This window comes from Synchiropus splendidus, chromosome 11 (genome assembly GCF_027744825.2).
Source record: "Synchiropus splendidus isolate RoL2022-P1 chromosome 11, RoL_Sspl_1.0, whole genome shotgun sequence".
Taxonomy (NCBI): domain Eukaryota; kingdom Metazoa; phylum Chordata; class Actinopteri; order Syngnathiformes; family Callionymidae; genus Synchiropus; species Synchiropus splendidus.
Genome location: NC_071344.1, coordinates 15,238,568 through 15,255,800, shown reverse-complemented (window position 1 = coordinate 15,255,800; position 17,233 = coordinate 15,238,568). Strand labels below are relative to the sequence as shown.

Below are 17,233 nucleotides of genomic sequence, written 5' to 3'. Positions count from 1 at the left end.
TTTTATTCTAAAGTCACCAGCATTTCATGTTGCTCGGTCCTATAAGTGCCCCCCTCACCACCCGCCCGCCCACCACTCCCTATAGATATCAATTACCAGTATAGAGGATTTCCCCAGTGACTCCGCTACCAAGGGACTCCCTGCCTCAGCTGTGCTGCGTGAGAATATTCTTTCATGCACTAAATGCTCCTATCTAGGTTAAGTGGTGTATGATGCATCAAAAGGAGGCAAAAATGCCTGCCAGTGACTGTGTCCCTTGTTTAACTAGTCAGCCCTCATCGTCTGATTGGCTGACTTTGAATTAATCATTCATTAGTAGTGTGTCAGTGTTTGGTGTAGCGTACTTGCAAACTGGGTCATTTGGCACATAGGAATGTGCTCGGAGGCTTCGCAGGGACGGGCGTCTTGCATAAGTGCTTGAACGTTTCAACGCTTTGTGACAAAAAAGACTCCCTGAAATCTGCCGCACGTTTGTTTGCCGCACACATGTCGGCGTTGCGTCATGTTAACATCCATGTACAGTCATCATCTTTGCTTCATCTCGCTTGTTCATGCATATTTGACATTTCCAGGAGGGAAACATGCTCGTGACGAACGACGTCGCGATGACTGCGAGCCAGAGCACTAGCCGCCGCGAGAGGCTCAGGTCGTGGAGTCAAAGGAGAGAGAAGAATGGAGGTGTAGTGGTGTTGAGTGACGCTGATCTTTTCTGCCCTCGCCTGTACACGGACCCAGCGCTAATTCAACACATCAAGATCAATTTAGTCATGGTCCTGAAAAGTACCAGTGAAACCAGTTATATAATACCTCAGTGTGCCCCGGAGCCGCTTTGTCAGGATGGATTAAATAATTACCAATGCTTGGTTTGGATTAAAAAAGGAATGTTGCGTGAGGTTTCTATTTTCCTGTCAGGGTGAGGACGCGTAAAGTTGCGATAGTCATGTGTCTGCTCTGCAGCAGTTTGCACCTCAGCAGATCTGGTCTCAGCGTGGACCTTCCTGCGGTGTAAGCAGGGGACAGCGTTGAAAAACGTGATCATCTTTGTGCTTCCTCCCTCCGTCGAGCGATCACAGGCTCCTCTGGAGAGAACTCTGCCTCATGTGGTGGGTTTCCTTGCATGTGCGCCTGCTCCCCCACCCCCCAACATGGGCATCACCACTGGCATGCAAATTCAATTACAGATCATACAAAGCTCTGTAGGATAGCGAGAGCCCACTCACTACCCACCAATTCCCGCCGCCTGAATGTGCCGACGTGCGTTTCTGTTTCCAGGGCTGCTGGAAAACACGGGCGGTACAAGTGCAGCGCTGTAGAAAGAGAATAAAAAATATCTTTCGGGATTAGTCCCTAGAATTGACACCCCCATCCCCTCCCCCCGTTTGCTGAAAAGGACTTCCCTCTTGCCAAGTGGCAGTGTGTGTGTGTGTGTGTGTGTGTACCAAGGCCTTCATTTCAGAATCGCAGCAAATGAGCTATGTTTCTCTGTTCTGTTGCCATGGGTAACACATCTTTCTCTTCTCATGTCTAATCTTGGCTTCTCTTTGAGATATCTTCCATTTGGAAAGTCGGCCCGATACTGCAGCATTGGCAGTGAGTCACGGCTTCGTCAGCTATTAGCAACTTGCTTTCCTGTATGGATGTATGGATTAGATGGTTTAACACGGCCTTTCAACTGACGCCGGCATTTTATCTTTGTCTGGAGCCGTGTTGTCTTTCCTTTAACATCCTCAAGTGCAGTGATCAGAAGGTGAAGCTGCTTATTCATTCATTCATCAGCAAGCTCGTGCTGTGTTTTCTAGCTTCGAGCTGCTGAGTCGGTCGTGTACACGAATGCTGAATTATTATTCCTGATTCATCATGATGCAGCTACATTATAAATGTCGTGACAAGACAGTTTAGCGTGGAATAAATCATCGGAATGCAGGTACTTTTTCAATCGTCTTTCTCTACTGACAGCATTTTTGACAACTATTCCGTGTTATTTACACAGAATTCATCTTGCGATCCCAAGAATTCAACTTTCAATCTCATAATGCAACGATAGCTTCTCCAAGCTTTTCTCATTTAAATGAATGGAATTTCAGATTGAATTAAGTTTCGTGACTCATGTTCATAGAGATACATGTTTGTGAAGTACTTCCTGTTCCAATTCCTGTTCCAAGATAAATTGAGAAAAAATTGTGACAATGAGTGAAATGGATGAACAGATTTCGATGAAATTCTCAGGAAAACCTGAAAGTGCAGCAAAGAATTTGCTGGTGTTCCATGTTGCCATCTGGAACCATGACTCTTTTGAAGGATTTGTCCATAAGCGTGGAGACTGTTTCAGCGTACACTCCTCTAGATTTCTTCTTCTTCAACTGTGTGTGTCGCTGAACTAAGTTCTGGAACATGACTGCCACCTCTGGAGGTCAAAATCGGCTCATTTAAATTTGTCTATTAATGATATCAGTGAGATTTCAAATGCTTAAGAAGATTAGAGGTTAGAGCCAGTCCATTTGGTCCGTATCCTTAAGGTTTGTGGAAACATGCAGAAATACAGACGAAATGAACGCAGAGCATGGACAGAAGGCTCCGTCCAAATCTGGATCCAGATGTTACATTGAGTATAGATGGGCCTTGAGAGGACATCGGCGACCTGCAGCTGGTCCACAGCAGAGATTGAGAATCATGTTGCTGAAAATGACAGCCAAGTTCTTGTTTTTCTTGATGAATTGATTCAGTTTTATGCAAATGATTTGTTACTTGACCCCGTCAAATGAGTCTTGTTATTGTTCCGAATGAAGTCTGCACATCAGCGAGTTCGTTTCCCGCATGAGTTCCTTTAAAATAAAAATGTAGATTCAAAGAGTGGAGCCGCTGCAGCCGAGTGGATGCCTGCTGCTGACCCTGATTTCTGTCTCCACAGGTGAATACACAGTGATGACAGCTCATTTCCATCTGAAGAGGAAGATCGGCTACTTTGTTATCCAGACTTACCTCCCCTGCATCATGACTGTCATCCTCTCCCAAGTGTCTTTCTGGTTGAACAGAGAATCGGTGCCGGCCAGGACTGTGTTCGGTAAACGCCTTTGTTTCCCATTGACAACCGTTTTCAGGGTATTTTTATCTCACTCCAAAATGTCAGCTCTGTTAGACATCACCAATATCAGCATGGGGGAGGATAAGTCTGGCGCTGCGATGACAAATGGAAGGAAAACAAAGACATATCACCGGTTTTTAATTAGACCTGCTCCTGTAATCCAAAAAGGAATTGATCACAGCGCTGGGAAACTGATAAGATGGAAGGAGAAGTGGCTGAGAAATCAAGAGTAGTCAGGACCTCAAAGAAATCCTGCTGTTATCGTGACTGCGTGTCGTTTAAAGTGTAAATGAAGGGAAAAAAAAACAATGAGATCTAATTTTGGACAAACAAACACTCAACAGATTAGATTAGATCCCATAATCTGAAGTAGAGGATTGTAACACACACTTATTTATCATTATTATTTTTGCCCAAATAAAATACACTTACAGTCTCCTCGTCCAGTCACTCAAGACCAAAACCTTTGCTGTTACCTGGGGGTTGTCATTTCCCTCCCTGGCGCGTCACACGTGCAGCCGCTCCAGTGAGCACTGGAGGTCACAGAGAAGTAAAGCCAAAAGGAAAAGGCAGTGATGGAAGTGTCAGGTCACTGAACCGCAAACCCTCCCCGCCACAGCTTCGGCCAGACCTTCAGGTTATCTATAAAACACTAAGGACACACATGACCATTCAGCGACCTGATGTTTGTGACTTGAACGCTGTGAACCGACGTGTCTGTTTTCAGGTGTGACCACCGTCCTGACCATGACCACCCTGAGTATCAGCGCGAGGAACTCGCTTCCCAAAGTAGCATACGCCACCGCCATGGACTGGTTCATCGCCGTCTGCTACGCCTTCGTCTTCTCGGCCTTAATCGAGTTCGCCACCGTCAACTACTTCACCAAGCGGGGCTGGGCCTGGGACGGGAAGAGCGTCGTGATCGAAAAGGTGACGAGACGTTTTGTTCCTGAGGATTTCAGTTCAGGAAAAATGAGGGGAACCTTGCGGTCTGTGCTGCACCACTGAGAGGCGAGGGTTGAGAGTCGGGTTTCCTCTCTGCACTCAGGTTTTCTCCCACACTCCTGAAATATTGCTGAGGTGAAGTGGTGACTCTCTGTTGAATATGCTCCCGATGATGACTTGTCCACAGACTCCCCTGCCTCCAACCCCTAGTAGCTGGGACAGCGTAGCACTCGACCATGAGTGGGTCACATTATATTCTGTGACAGCTGTGAGCCAAGCTATGATACAGACGAACAGAAGCAAAAGAGTCGCAACTGTATATGATGAAATATGTTATTTAGTAATGTTTATCCTGGATATAAAGGTAAATATTATAGGTAGTTTCATTATAAATATTTCATATTGTATTTTGATGTATTTTGAGGGACAGGAAACACTCTTGAAACAAGCATTCATCATTAACAGAATTGTAATTCGACATGTCAATGTGATTATCGCTAGCTATGGAGGAATAAAGACAGAAAAATTGGCAAGGGAATTGTCATTATTCCCTCAATACATTCTTAAAAAAGGAGGATTATTTTGAACAAATAGTGAATAAAATAGTCATTTTGTAGTTTTGCTGACTACGCCATGAGGGCCTGGTAAGTTCAGGCAAGGGGCCGCAGATGGCCCCCGGGCCGTAATGTGAAGGGTTTAAATGAACTCCCCATGCTTCGCTCAAGATCCAGTAGCCTGAGTTAGATTGCCGGGAGAAGCCAGTTGAGGCACTAGTGAGGTGGTATCTTATCCAGATACTTCCTCCTGAGATTCTTCCTGGCAGCACGGTGGAGGTCAGACCTTGGACACACTGGAGAGACACGTCTCTCAGTTGGTGGTCCTGTTGAAAAGCTTTAAGGGTTTTATAAGCTGAATGAAGTCTGGCCCTCTTTGCTCAAGCTGCCCCCGCGACCCATCGTTTGAAAAGCGGTAGAAAACACGATCAAGTTCACAGCCGATATTTCTGATCGCCCCGTTGCTGCCGACCCGAGCTGAGCTCTGATCATCCTCAAGTGCTTTCCCACTTGTGTTTAAAGTGTGACAGTGAAACCGACGTCATGTCTCATTTGACCATGATGTGGCTTCAGGCACCGAGACCCTAAAATGGTTCACTGGACTGTCTGACTCAGCTCCTGAGTCGGTGATGTGGCGTAAACGTGTTAGCGGAAGCTCTGACACTGATTCATGCGGCGTGAACGTGGCAGGTCAGGTCAAAAAAAGTTCTAAAATAATCTCCTCGCCGTGTCATCATTGGTCAGTCTGTGATCAAGATTTTTATTTGAATCCAAATGAAAGGTGCAGCCTGACCTTCTTGTTAATCCTCATACTTCTCATGCTTCTTGCTGTGGTGAAGGTTTGCAAAGGAGTTGCCCCTTTATTGCCGCTTGTAGTCATCAAATTGAACACTCCAGAAATGCATTTTAAAGAAAGAGATATGCCTCTCCTGGGAGGCTTTTAGAGGCCACTACCTCATCTAATACTCCCGCAGCCGACTCGGGCTCTTAGAGGAAACTAATCTTGATGGTGTTGTTTGTAAGCTGTTCCTTTCAATCTCGACCCACAGCTCCTGATGAAGGTGCAATCGGCCTGTGAATCTTGACTTCCCCAGGCTGGTCCTTGTCACCGCAGCATAACTAACCTCACCGTCCTTCGCTCACTTGCCCCTCAGTCTCCCAGAGAAACTATTCCGCTGACCTTATTTACGACCCGTGCTTTTTGTGAGGATCCTCATCCCAAACCAGACTGCCTCTCAGAGATAACGTTTTTAAGATCTCTTCTTGTGATCACACTCTTTTTTTTCTCTTTTGCTTATTGCTACCGCAGCCCACGATGGCTTTGTCATCTGAAGATTTCTCCAGAGGGAATGTCGAGAGGTTCCTGGACAAGCTTTCTCTCCTAAATGTCATGAGGCCTGCCCTCGTGCTTCCTTCCACTTGCCTGGAATACGTCTCCAGAGAGACGTCCTGAGGCAGCTGCCTCATCTCGTACAGTCGCCTTCCGCTCTCTCGCAGACATGGAGAAAACAACTGTTTTTTTTAAATGAATTTTCCATGTCATAGGTATCAGTCCACGCTCCTTCCATCGGGCCCAGCCGCAAATTTACCTCGCAGTGAAGCATCTTTTCTTGTCTGTTGTATTCACTGGTTTTTGTGTTGACAGAAAAAAGAGAGAGCCTCCATCATCAAGAAGAACAACGCCTACGCCGTGGCCGTGGCCAACTACGCCCCCAACATTACCAAGGACTCCGGCACGCTGCCCACCATCGCCAAAGGTGGAGCCTTGGATCCTAACAAACCCAAAGCGGACGGCAAAACCCCGGACAGCAAGAAGACATTCAACAGCGTTAGCAAAATTGACAGGATGTCAAGGATTTTGTTTCCGGTTCTGTTTGGCTCCTTCAACCTGGTCTACTGGGCCACCTACTTAAACAGAGAACCCGTTATAAAGGACATGGTCCCCTCCACTTAGAGCCCACCCTTTAACGGGTTCTGGTCCGGGGACCGAGAGACGAACCAAATACCTCCAGCAACTGTGTACACGTACGTTTGCAGAGTGAACTCCTGGACTGGTCCTCTATCTCCGCCTGTTTTCTACACCGTCCACAGCACTTTTGACAAGTCGAGCTTTTGTAAATGTCTCTGTATATTTATATCGATGGTTTCATGGTGATATCTTTGTGTGACTTCTTTATCTAGAGTTCATATTTACTTGAAGGTTTCCAAATATGTGACCACTGTACATAACTCAAACGAGGAAACACAAACACATATAGTTTATTTATTCTCTCTCATTTACTTCTAAATGTTTGGGATTTAATAGTACACTTTACTCTCTTGATATATCTTGAAGGAAGTTTTACTTTTGAATGAATGCGAATTGTTTGGTTCATATTTAATTTTTTTTTTCCGTTGCCATTTTAAGTGGCCTATTTTCTCTGTCCAAGCCAACGCAAAAACACTATTGTACTATATTGTTACTGTGAAGCAGAGGTTTGATAATGTGTGTGTGTTCAGTGGGGCCCCTGCGCCACACAAACCCGTCGTTTTACCTTTTAACAATCGTGCCTAGGCAAAAATCAATTTTGTTCAAGAAAAGTTGTGCAACAAAATGAAGTCAATATCATATGCTCAACACTTATTTGAATAATAGAACCATAGTAAACTGAAGCGTTCTGAAGAATGAGCTGAGCCAAAAGGCAAAACTCTCCTTGTCACTGCTTGAGCTACGGTTAGCTCTCACTTATTTAGGTTGGACCTGGAAAAACAAGATCAAGTAGCGCAGCCACTCCTTCCTTGCGATTCGCTCCAGGCAACTGGGGGAGGCCTGGGACACTGTGGAGATATCCCTCAGCTCCAGTTTCCAGTGAGAGGAAATTCCAGGCTTCTTTGCATTGGCTGCTGCCCCCGCGATGTTGGCAAACAGGCTGAAGTGATGACTCTTCCTTTTTACCAATTTACCACGCATGAATGGCGTCAAAATAAAGTTGTAATATGACTCTATTAATACAAATATTAAAGAAAAACCAAGTGTAACTACTGACTTACCAGTCATTATGTTCTAACTTAATGTGTTTCCCAGGAGCCTCTTTTGAACACGCACACGCCGTCAAACAAAACGCTATTATTTAAGGTATTTATTTCGTTATGGAGTGCTTAACCTAATGTTGCATGAAGTAGAAACCTAGCTTGTTTTCTTTCTTACTTTTTTTTTTAATTGAGTTATTTTTCTTTCCACATCAGGTTTTTGGAAATATATTTGTGTTCAGTTCATTTATTTGTTTCTATCACAACTGTCCTGATGAAATCTTAAAACATTCCAGATAAAATGATTGTTCACAAGGTGGATGCTTGAGTTTCGGTGCACACTTTCTAATAAAAACACATATCATCTCCAGCGTGTGGTGGAGCGGTGTTTGGTGGTTTGGCCTCAGCATGTGAGGGCCAGGCAGGGTGGGTTGGTGTTCCGGCCGTCGATGGACCTGCACCAGTGGCTCTTGTTGAGGAGGAAATCAGATAACACCAATGGGACGATCAAACACGATTTCAATAAAACCAAAATGGTTTCCAGTTTCCAATAGCCGGCGTAGACTGCAGTGGAGGGATTTAAAAACACTTCCTGTCCATCGAAGCCTGATTGGAAGAATCCACCTCGGTGCAATCCGATGCTCCACCAGAGACAAACTTAATCAACGCTTGCACAGAACAAAGCGTTAGGATCATGGTTCGGGGGGCCATCGCTGCCCGCTCCTCTGCTGACTCACACTTTCCGCTCTGAGGAATCAGAAGTAGGTCGATCCACGAGCAGGAGGCTTGGAAGAGCAGATGAGCGTCCAAATATTGGAGCGTACGTCGCCACATTTCAGGGTTAGCGACAGAATCCTGCTTTAAAAAAGGGGGATGTTTGGGAGGGAAGCGGAGCATGCAGTCGCAGATGAGACGACGGGGCCATGAGGGAAAGTCACACGTCAGAGGATGCCAACACCATCATCCTGGACCCATCGTGATGAGTGTTGGCTCAAAGCCCTGTGGCACTGAGCGGTGACTCGCCGGAGTTATATTTGCATGGACTCATTTCTCCATCACCATGGTGTCGTGGACTCCTTTAAAGGGCTGCGTCTCCTGGACAGACAGCTGACCTGATTCATCCGCTCACCTTTGTGATGAGGGTTAGATCCCAGGGTTATTTGATGTCTAAACAACATCCTCCATTTAAACTATTATGATGGTGTGAATGATTCACCATCATTGTAGGGTAGAGTGTCTCTAAAATAGGAACATGCCAGTCAGGAAGCGTGGCTGATAAAAGCTCGCAGGGTGTCGTTGCCCACTGAAAAGAAGCTGTAATCTATTCCTGAGTAAATTTCGTTGTCATAGCAACTGGCATCCATTTTTAACCCTGATCTGTCGCCTCGATTCAATGTGACTTCCGGTTTAGTCTAACAAAGATGCACAGCAATAGCAAGATGATCAAATCTTTACACAATTTGTCTCGTCTTATATTAAAGGCTTTTTACTTTTTGCGATCTTTTGAGTTCAGTTATAATAATATAAAGGCACATATTATTAGCGATGTTATGTATTTTAATTCCGATATTGTCGTCCTGACGGGAGATCTCATGATCGTCTGCCACTCGCAGTAACGGGTGAGCAACATCTTGTGGTCTTGTATCGTCTTTGGTTAGTGATCAACTCCATTTCCCAGAAGTCCGTACGAGTAAATCGTCACTCACAACCGGCAGCATGCCTGAAACTCATGCGTTAGTGCGACTTTTACGCCACAAAAACTAAACTTTTTAATTCATGCATTGCTATATATTTATGTTTTCAGCGCATCAGCGCGAGTCCTTGTCTAAATTATCATCCTAGCTCGAAGTTTAGCTCCCCGGCTAACGCGGCTAACCTGACATGTTGTAAACAACTGGGTCGATATGTCGTATTCTCTCGTTAAAAGGTGGCGTGGGACGACACTCTTCAAGTGTGTCAAGCAGTTTGCATTGTATGATAGGAAACAGCATGCGTGTCACTTTAAAGGCTCAGTTTTAAGACGGTTGAAAAGGCTCCCTGTGGTCACCGGTGACCTCAAGATGATGAGCAGCCAAGCTGACAAGGTAAGGAAGACCAACTCTGGTGGCGTTTTATGATGTTTTGATAAACGATTTGGTCTCGTATTGCTAACTCTATGTGAGTACATTGTGCTTGGTCTTGTTTCAGAAGTGACACAATTGAAATTTCTAGCTACGATGGGCGGATCTCAATGAAAACGATGTGACGTGTCCTGTTTGTTATTGATTCTGGAGGGACAGAGGAGAGGTGTTAGGTTAATAGATAACTAAATACTGAACTCAAACCTGGTTAATATTTGGAAAAGACCACAAACAATAATGATATTTCGATTTCAAATTATTTTCTCAATAATAGTAGGAGTGTAATAACGTTGTCTTCTCTGAAATCTTTACAAAAACAGGACAAACATTACCATTGATTTTTTTTTTTTTTTTATGAATGAATTAATTTCATCTTCCTTTGACACTTCCTCTCACCAGAATAACACCCTTTGTTTCCTTGTCTACCAGGAGGGTATCGATGTGGCCAAGTTCCCCACAGATCGCATCAGGAACTTTTGCATCATCGCTCATATCGACCATGGCAAAAGCACTTTGGCTGACAGGCTGCTGGAGATGACAGGTTTTGTGATTTCTTTATTCCTGCTGTCACCGTCTGACACAGAGCGTGTTTTGTTTGATATGTTATGTTGATGTATCATGGTCTTTGGCCTTGTTGCTGTATTTTCCATACTATCAGAAAAAAGGTTTTGATGGTCCTCCGGCTTATACGGGGATGTGATTTACTGTGTATATACTGAGAAATTACTTGTTCTTTAAAGTTTTTGGTGTTTGTAAATCGGAGAGAATCTGAGAGAAACATAACAAAATGCTGCTTGTGGCCAGGTGAGAGCAGCCACGGATGACTGATATTTATTTAGGTCTCAGACAGTTAGTTTTACTGTCATCAGCGTGATAAAAGCTTCCTTGTTTCTCTGTTGTTCCACATCACACTTCAAGTTGGGGGCAAAGACAAATGGATTTTCAGGAGGACCTTTGTAGGGTTTCTGCCTCATTCAACAGTTTTGAAATAGAATAAATGTACCCTTAATATGCGACATATTTTTTTCTTTTTCATGATGCATTTATTGACTGGTGCGACTTACTGTATACTCTGGAGCCACTTAAAATACCAATCTTTTGTGTCTTGACTGTCAAAAGGAGCCATCGCCAAGACTGCGAAGAACATGCAGGTGCTGGACAAGCTGCAGGTGGAGCGGGAGCGGGGCATCACCATCAAGGCTCAGACTGCATCATTGCTGTACAACCACCAGGGGCAGCGGCACCTCCTTAACCTCATCGACACACCGGTAAGTCCTGCAAAGTCAACAGAGAGTGTCGAAGTGGGTCGATGTCAGGCTGCGTCCTTGACTTTAAGAGCCTTCCTGACAAAGTTTGTGTAAGGTTCATCATATCTTGAATGACGATCAAATGTTTACTGCAGAGTAACAGGATTGTACCGGTTTAATCGTCAGTTTGACTGAAGAAACACAAGCTCACCAGACTCTCTCTGCTTGGATGAAGTCACTCAGCACACAGACGCTGACTGGCACTTGTGATCTGTCAACAAAGCAAGAATTCAAAAGACAGTAAAAATGCTGAGTTGAGACATGACACTGGAGGTCGCCTTTCTTTTCCATGACATCGGTTGACTCTTGCACTGTAGCTTTAAACCTATCCTAAAGTGGAGCTGTTTCAGTGCTGTTTCTTTGAGTTTTATTTTTAAACTGTCAGTGCAGAGACAAGACTTTCTCACCCAACTTTACCAAAAATAAAACTACGGTCAGCATTTTTTATTGTGTCCCTTATAGTATTGTTTTTGGTGTCCTGTTCTAACTGTGTTTTAGTCACATGAATATTATTTCAGTCGACTAAAAGTCTCATTCTTGACATTTTTTTCTGAGTTCGCTCATCACACAACACACTCAGTTTTAGGTAAAGGCACGATGTATTTCTTGATAGGCTAAACTTTGTTTCTGAGGTTGCCACAGGCACATATTCTCGTGAATGACTGTCGCCTGTGTCTGCAGCATCCGCAGTTCATGTATATTAAAGGACATTTAACATAGCATTTATTTTCTACACATTTAGCCTTGTTTCTATTTGTCAGCTCCATTTCGTCATGCACAGTTATTGTCACATGACCAGAGTTTTCCCTCAATATGAACCCGCCAGTTTCATTCCCAGCCCTCTCGAGTCCCTAACTGAGCCGTTGTTGTTTTCAGTATTTTCTCTAACTTCTGTCTGTAGGGTCACGTCGACTTCAGCTACGAAGTGTCTCGCTCCCTGTCTGCATGTCAGGGCGTTCTGCTGATCGTCGACGCCAATCAGGTGCCACTCCAGAATCCCCCTCCTTCTGTCTTAGCCACAAGCTGAGGTTTCTTTTGCTTCCCTGGAAGGGAATCCAAGCGCAGACTGTTGCCAACTTCTACCTGGCCTTCGAGGCTCAGCTCACCATCATCCCAGTCATCAACAAGGTCTGTGCAGCAACATTCTTCAGCATTTTTTAACGCTTTGTTTGGTGACGTCTGGATCTTTTCTTATTTAGATTGATTTGAAAAACGCAGATCCAGAGCGAGTGGAGGCCCAGATCGAGAAGGTGTTTGACATCCCAGCTGAAGAGTGTATCAGGGTGAGAGGGAGAATGTTTCCTGTGCCAATAAAAAAGGCTTTTAAGTCTTCACTTCTAATTTACTTAATATTTAGTGAAAACCATGCTGTATTTCTGTGCCATTTCTTTGCAGATCTCTGCTAAACTAGGCACCAACGTGGATAAAGTTCTGCAGGCAGTGGTGGAGAGGATCCCTCCGTAAGCCTCCCCTTCTGTCGTGCCCCTCACACCTGATGCTTAAGGTGTTTTCTTCGTCTCGTCCTCTCAGACCTGCGGCCAGCGTGCGTGACCCCTTCAAAGCCCTGGTGTTTGACTCCAATTTCGACCACTACAGAGGTGTGGTGGCCAACATCGCCGTGTTCGGAGGCCGGGTGCAGAAAGGCGACAAGATTGTGTCGTCGCACCTGGGGAAGACCTACGAGGTCAACGAGCTGGGCCTGCTGCGGCCAGATGAGCATCCGACTCAGAAACTGTAGGTCGCTCTCCTCGGTTTTGTGTCTTTAACAATCAAACTAGACATTCTAGTCATGTTTTATTTTCGACATCAAATGTGATTGTATTTGAAACAAATCCCAATCTTCAGTGTTAAATATATATATATATATATATATATATATATATATATATATATATATATATATGTATATATATATATATATATATATATATATATATATATATATGTATATATTCGTGACTGCATGATACAGTTCCCATCTGCCATCACACATTGATATTGAATTATGATGAATATAAATTTAAATGCCCATATTAATTTGTCTTGATGTGCTTGTTAGGACACCGTGAGGACCCTCAGTCACATATACTTATCCTCAATGTTATACAAGCTATTTTTAAGTTTTCATCCTCACACTGAGGCTTAACATCGTAGGGACTGGCAAAGATTTTCTTTCAAAATACACCCACAATTGTTGAAATTTCTGGCCTGAGGATCGACCGTTTTCATCGAGGCGTCGTTCTAGCAGTGAACGTGTGCTGTCCTGCAGGTTTGCTGGTCAGGTGGGCTACTTGATCGCTGGAATGAAGGACGTGAAGGAAGCTCAGATCGGAGACACGCTCTACAACCAGCAGGAGCCTGTGGAAGCTCTTCCTGGGTTCAAGCCAGCCAAAGCCATGGTCTTCGCTGGTAGGAATCCGGTGGTCACAGTAGGGTGAATCCTTGATGCAGAGTCTTATCCTGCTGCCATAGAATATTGGGCGAGGCAGGCGGTAGCATTAACGTAATGGGGTAAAAGCCTCCTCTCTTTTCGCAATTTTTATTTTGAAAGAGCCCAAAAGGCATCTGTCTGGTCGGCCACTCATTTTCCATTTATAATCTGAGATGTTTTTTGTATTTTGCTGAGGAGACAAAAAAAGCCAAAAATGGGTGACCTGACAGCTCATGAACTTTGACTCCTTCTGCATCACTGGACTCCCGAACCTAAAATCCCTCCAGTGGCTCTCCTGCGAGTGGCGAAAGTGCAGCCTGGCCTCTCTGCGTGGATGAAAATGGCTCAGTTGATGTGCACTTTGCCTCTTATTTTAGCTTTTTCCGCTCCCCAGGCATGTATCCCATGGACCAGTCGGAATACCCCGGCCTTCGCAGCGCCATCGACAAGCTGACCCTGAACGACTCCAGTGTCACGGTGCAGAGAGACAGCAGTCTGGCCCTGGGAGCCGGCTGGAGGTCAGCGCCGCCGCTCAGAATTACAATGACAACCGCGCTCAAAATCCACAGACTCCATGTCAAATCTAAATTTCCATTTTCTAATGCTTGTTACAACTCAGTTATGAAACTGACTTTAAATGTCTTGCATTATAGTTCTGTAGGATCACATTCTTAACTATAATAATCTCATGACATGTTAAAAGAACCACTTTTTAAAATTATATCTCTGTGTTAAAATATAGAATTGCCAATATTAGAGTTTTTATCTTTTTTTCTGCTAATATGCAAGGATTTTAGTTTCTCATATTGTGTTTTCAATGTCAATCCCATTTTTCATAATTTAAATTAAAATTCACATCTCCCTAACATGAAATAATACATATCGAGCTAACAGAACTGGTCTTTATTTGTGGAATACTGTATCACATATTTTTCAAAAAAAAAAAAAATTTAATGCTATTTTCCATTGTTTGTGTTATTCTACATACTAAAATGATTTGTTATCCTTTTGTTCTACATGAAAAGTGTTTTTTTCTACTCTGTCATTTCACTGCAAGATTTTCTCCTTAATATTATCTGTAACTGTCCCACTTGACTCGAGTCATATCATGATCGCACCACCTTTGCAGACTGGGCTTCCTGGGTCTTCTTCACATGGAGGTTTTTAATCAGCGGCTGGAGCAGGAGTACAATGCCTCTGTTATTGTCACAGCGCCCACGGTTCCCTACAAGGCCATTCTGTCGTCGCCAAAACTCATCAAGGTAAGAGCCGCGCGTCTGCTCGTGCCCTTTGTGCGGCCGACTGTTTGTGGACACGTAAGCGGGTAGTGATGATCAATGGAAGCATGCTAGATTCCTCCATGAGGGACTTGACAAGACGATCAAACTTTTGCAACTGAATAGAGACTGCAGCCATTTGGGATGGTTTAAACATGTTTAAAATGTGTTTTGTCTTATGAGGTCTCAGTGAGTGTGTGTGCGTGTATTAAGTTTGAGGATCATTGAAGCTAGTTGTGTCAGAAGTGGAATGGTCAGGAGTGAAAGATCTAACGGAGGGGTCTGCGATGGAGCTGAATATTGTTGTGAGATGGGCGGATAAGGAACCACATTTCAGGATCCATGGGTGACCAGACCTGTGTGCACACTGAAGTTCAGAGTCTGAGGCAGATGCCTCCTGGTTCATTTCACTATCTCATCATTTCTGCTACCAGGAGCACGGTGCTGAAGAGATCACCATCGTGAACCCTGCACAGTTCCCAGACAGATCAGTGGTGTCTGAGTACCTGGAGCCCATGGTGCTGGGAACCATCCTGGCTCCTGAAGCGTACACCGGGAAGATCATGGCTCTCTGTCTGGTGAGACCTTCACCTCTCTTGTTCATCGACGAACATCACTGTCTCGCCTCTCCACGTCTCCAAACTCGTCCCCCTGAAGTGTCCCTCTAATATACTTGGCAAGCAAATATTTAACCCGTTTTCTGTCCTGCTGTGTCAGAACCGCAGAGGAACCCAGAAAAACATGGTTTACATCGACGAGCAGCGCGTCATGATGAAGTATCTGTTTCCTTTAAATGAGATTGTGGTGGACTTTTACGACCAGCTCAAGTCCATGTCGTCTGGATACGCCAGGTGAGATGTGAAGCAGACCTGAGCTGCCCGACAGCGGATCACAACACATGTCCTTTCTCCTAGCTTTGACTACGAGGACGCAGGCTACCAGGCGGCAGACCTCATCAAGATGGAGTTCCTGCTGAACGGACGTCCCGTGGAGGAACTCACCACCATCGTGCACAAGTGTGTAGCTCTAACTTAGTCAAAAATAATCCATGTAACTCCACAATATTAGTCAGGAGGTTGAAGTATGAAGACCTCTGAGACCTACACAGGTGGGAAACGTTCCTCAAATTGCTGCGCTCTTAGTGGCGAACTTGGGAACTACATCATACGAGACCACCTCAAACATGCCTCTCAAACACATATCAATGAGTGTGTTCACAACACAGACAGATGCTGCAGCTCATCGCGCCCGTGATGTACAAGTAAATGTGGTTATTGTGTCTCCACAGAGCACGTGCGTACAGCGCGGGGAAAGCCATGTGTGAGCGACTGAGAGACTCTATACCGAGGCAGATGTTTGAGATCGCTGTGCAGGCTGCCATCGGGAGTAAAATCCTGGCCAGAGAGACGTGAGCAAACACTTCAGCAATTAAAAAAAAAACCCATCCTAACAATGATCTGTTGCTGTTTCAGAATAAAAGCTTATCGGAAGAATGTCCTCGCTAAGTGCGTAAGTACCACGTGAAGGTCCAAGTGTTGGAATTTTTCCGACAAGTTCTCACCGTCTTGTGTTTCCTGCTAGTATGGCGGCGACATCACTCGGAAGATGAAGCTCCTGAAGAGGCAAGCGGAGGGCAAGAAGAAGATGAGGCGCATCGGCAATGTGGACGTCCCCAAAGATGCCTTTATCAGTGTCCTGAAAATGAACAAATAAGCTTTAAAATTAAAGAACACCATAGATGATTAAAGTTTCAAACATGAATGTATCTATACAAGGTGACGTGAGGACGCTGAGGACGAGGAGAGTTCATCTTCTTGTGTACTAAAGTTTGACCCCAAAAGGGTCAATTACTTTGTGTCCTCTGGACTAAATCAGCAGCTCAAACACGACTGAACCAAAGTCTTTTCCTGCTGACTGGTTGTCTCTCAGCTTCCATGTGGAGCACTTTAAATGCTGTAGACAGTTTCCCACAATTTTAAACTATTTTAATCCATAAACTTTTTAATGCAGAAGGTCATTGTCCTCTCTGGCTAATAATGTTACTGATCATAAACAGTCGAGAAGGTTGATATTTTATATGTTAATATTGCTGTAGCTGTCAACAGTTATGGCAACGAAATGGAAGAGTTTAGTGTATGTTGTGAACTAAGATTACAATAAACTTCACTGTGCTCGTAACTCTGGCTATGATCATAAAGAGCCACTTGGGGGCGTCATTGTTATATACATTTTTGTAAGCGCCAACTGTCGACACTCTTTATGTTACAAATATTATCCCCGCCATTTCATATTTGTCACATTGGAATAAAATTACTTATCAATTCAATTATTACATTTAAATAACTTCATCAACTTCTGGGGCAGCTCACGAAGCTTAATCTGGAGAAAATAGTTGTCGACCAGTAAAACGGAGAATATTGGACCAATTGAACACTCTCATAATAAAATAATAAATAAAAATATATATCTTAAACGTTAAATGATTTCGCTTCTAATCGAACGCGAACA

General features: G+C 44.2%; 2 protein-coding genes across 5 annotated transcripts in view; both read left to right on the top strand.

Moving 5' to 3' along the window:
* The window catches only part of LOC128767646 (gamma-aminobutyric acid receptor subunit alpha-2), a 33,936-nt gene extending 25,981 nt beyond the window's left edge, over positions 1–7,955 (top strand). For all 4 annotated transcript variants that reach the window (XM_053879830.1, XM_053879827.1, XM_053879828.1 and 1 more), the window contains 3 exons: positions 2,909–3,061; positions 3,810–4,012; positions 6,227–7,955. In XM_053879830.1, the coding sequence (XP_053735805.1) occupies positions 2,909–3,061; positions 3,810–4,012; positions 6,227–6,535 (665 nt within the window). In that variant the 3' untranslated portion in view covers positions 6,536–7,955. The remainder of the gene's footprint in view (positions 1–2,908; positions 3,062–3,809; positions 4,013–6,226) is intronic.
* A 1,324-nt stretch (positions 7,956–9,279) lies between these two features.
* On the top strand, positions 9,280–17,005 carry guf1 (GTP binding elongation factor GUF1). Its single transcript, XM_053879817.1, has 17 exons — positions 9,280–9,674; positions 10,140–10,251; positions 10,830–10,978; positions 11,919–11,999; positions 12,068–12,145; positions 12,217–12,300; positions 12,413–12,477; positions 12,548–12,751; positions 13,287–13,426; positions 13,843–13,966; positions 14,578–14,710; positions 15,160–15,303; positions 15,443–15,576; positions 15,640–15,741; positions 16,014–16,133; positions 16,198–16,234; positions 16,307–17,005. Exons 1-17 carry the CDS (start codon positions 9,495–9,497, stop codon positions 16,436–16,438), a joined length of 2,019 nt encoding a protein of 672 aa, XP_053735792.1. The 5' UTR covers positions 9,280–9,494; the 3' UTR covers positions 16,439–17,005.
* Positions 17,006–17,233: the final 228 nt, after the last annotated feature.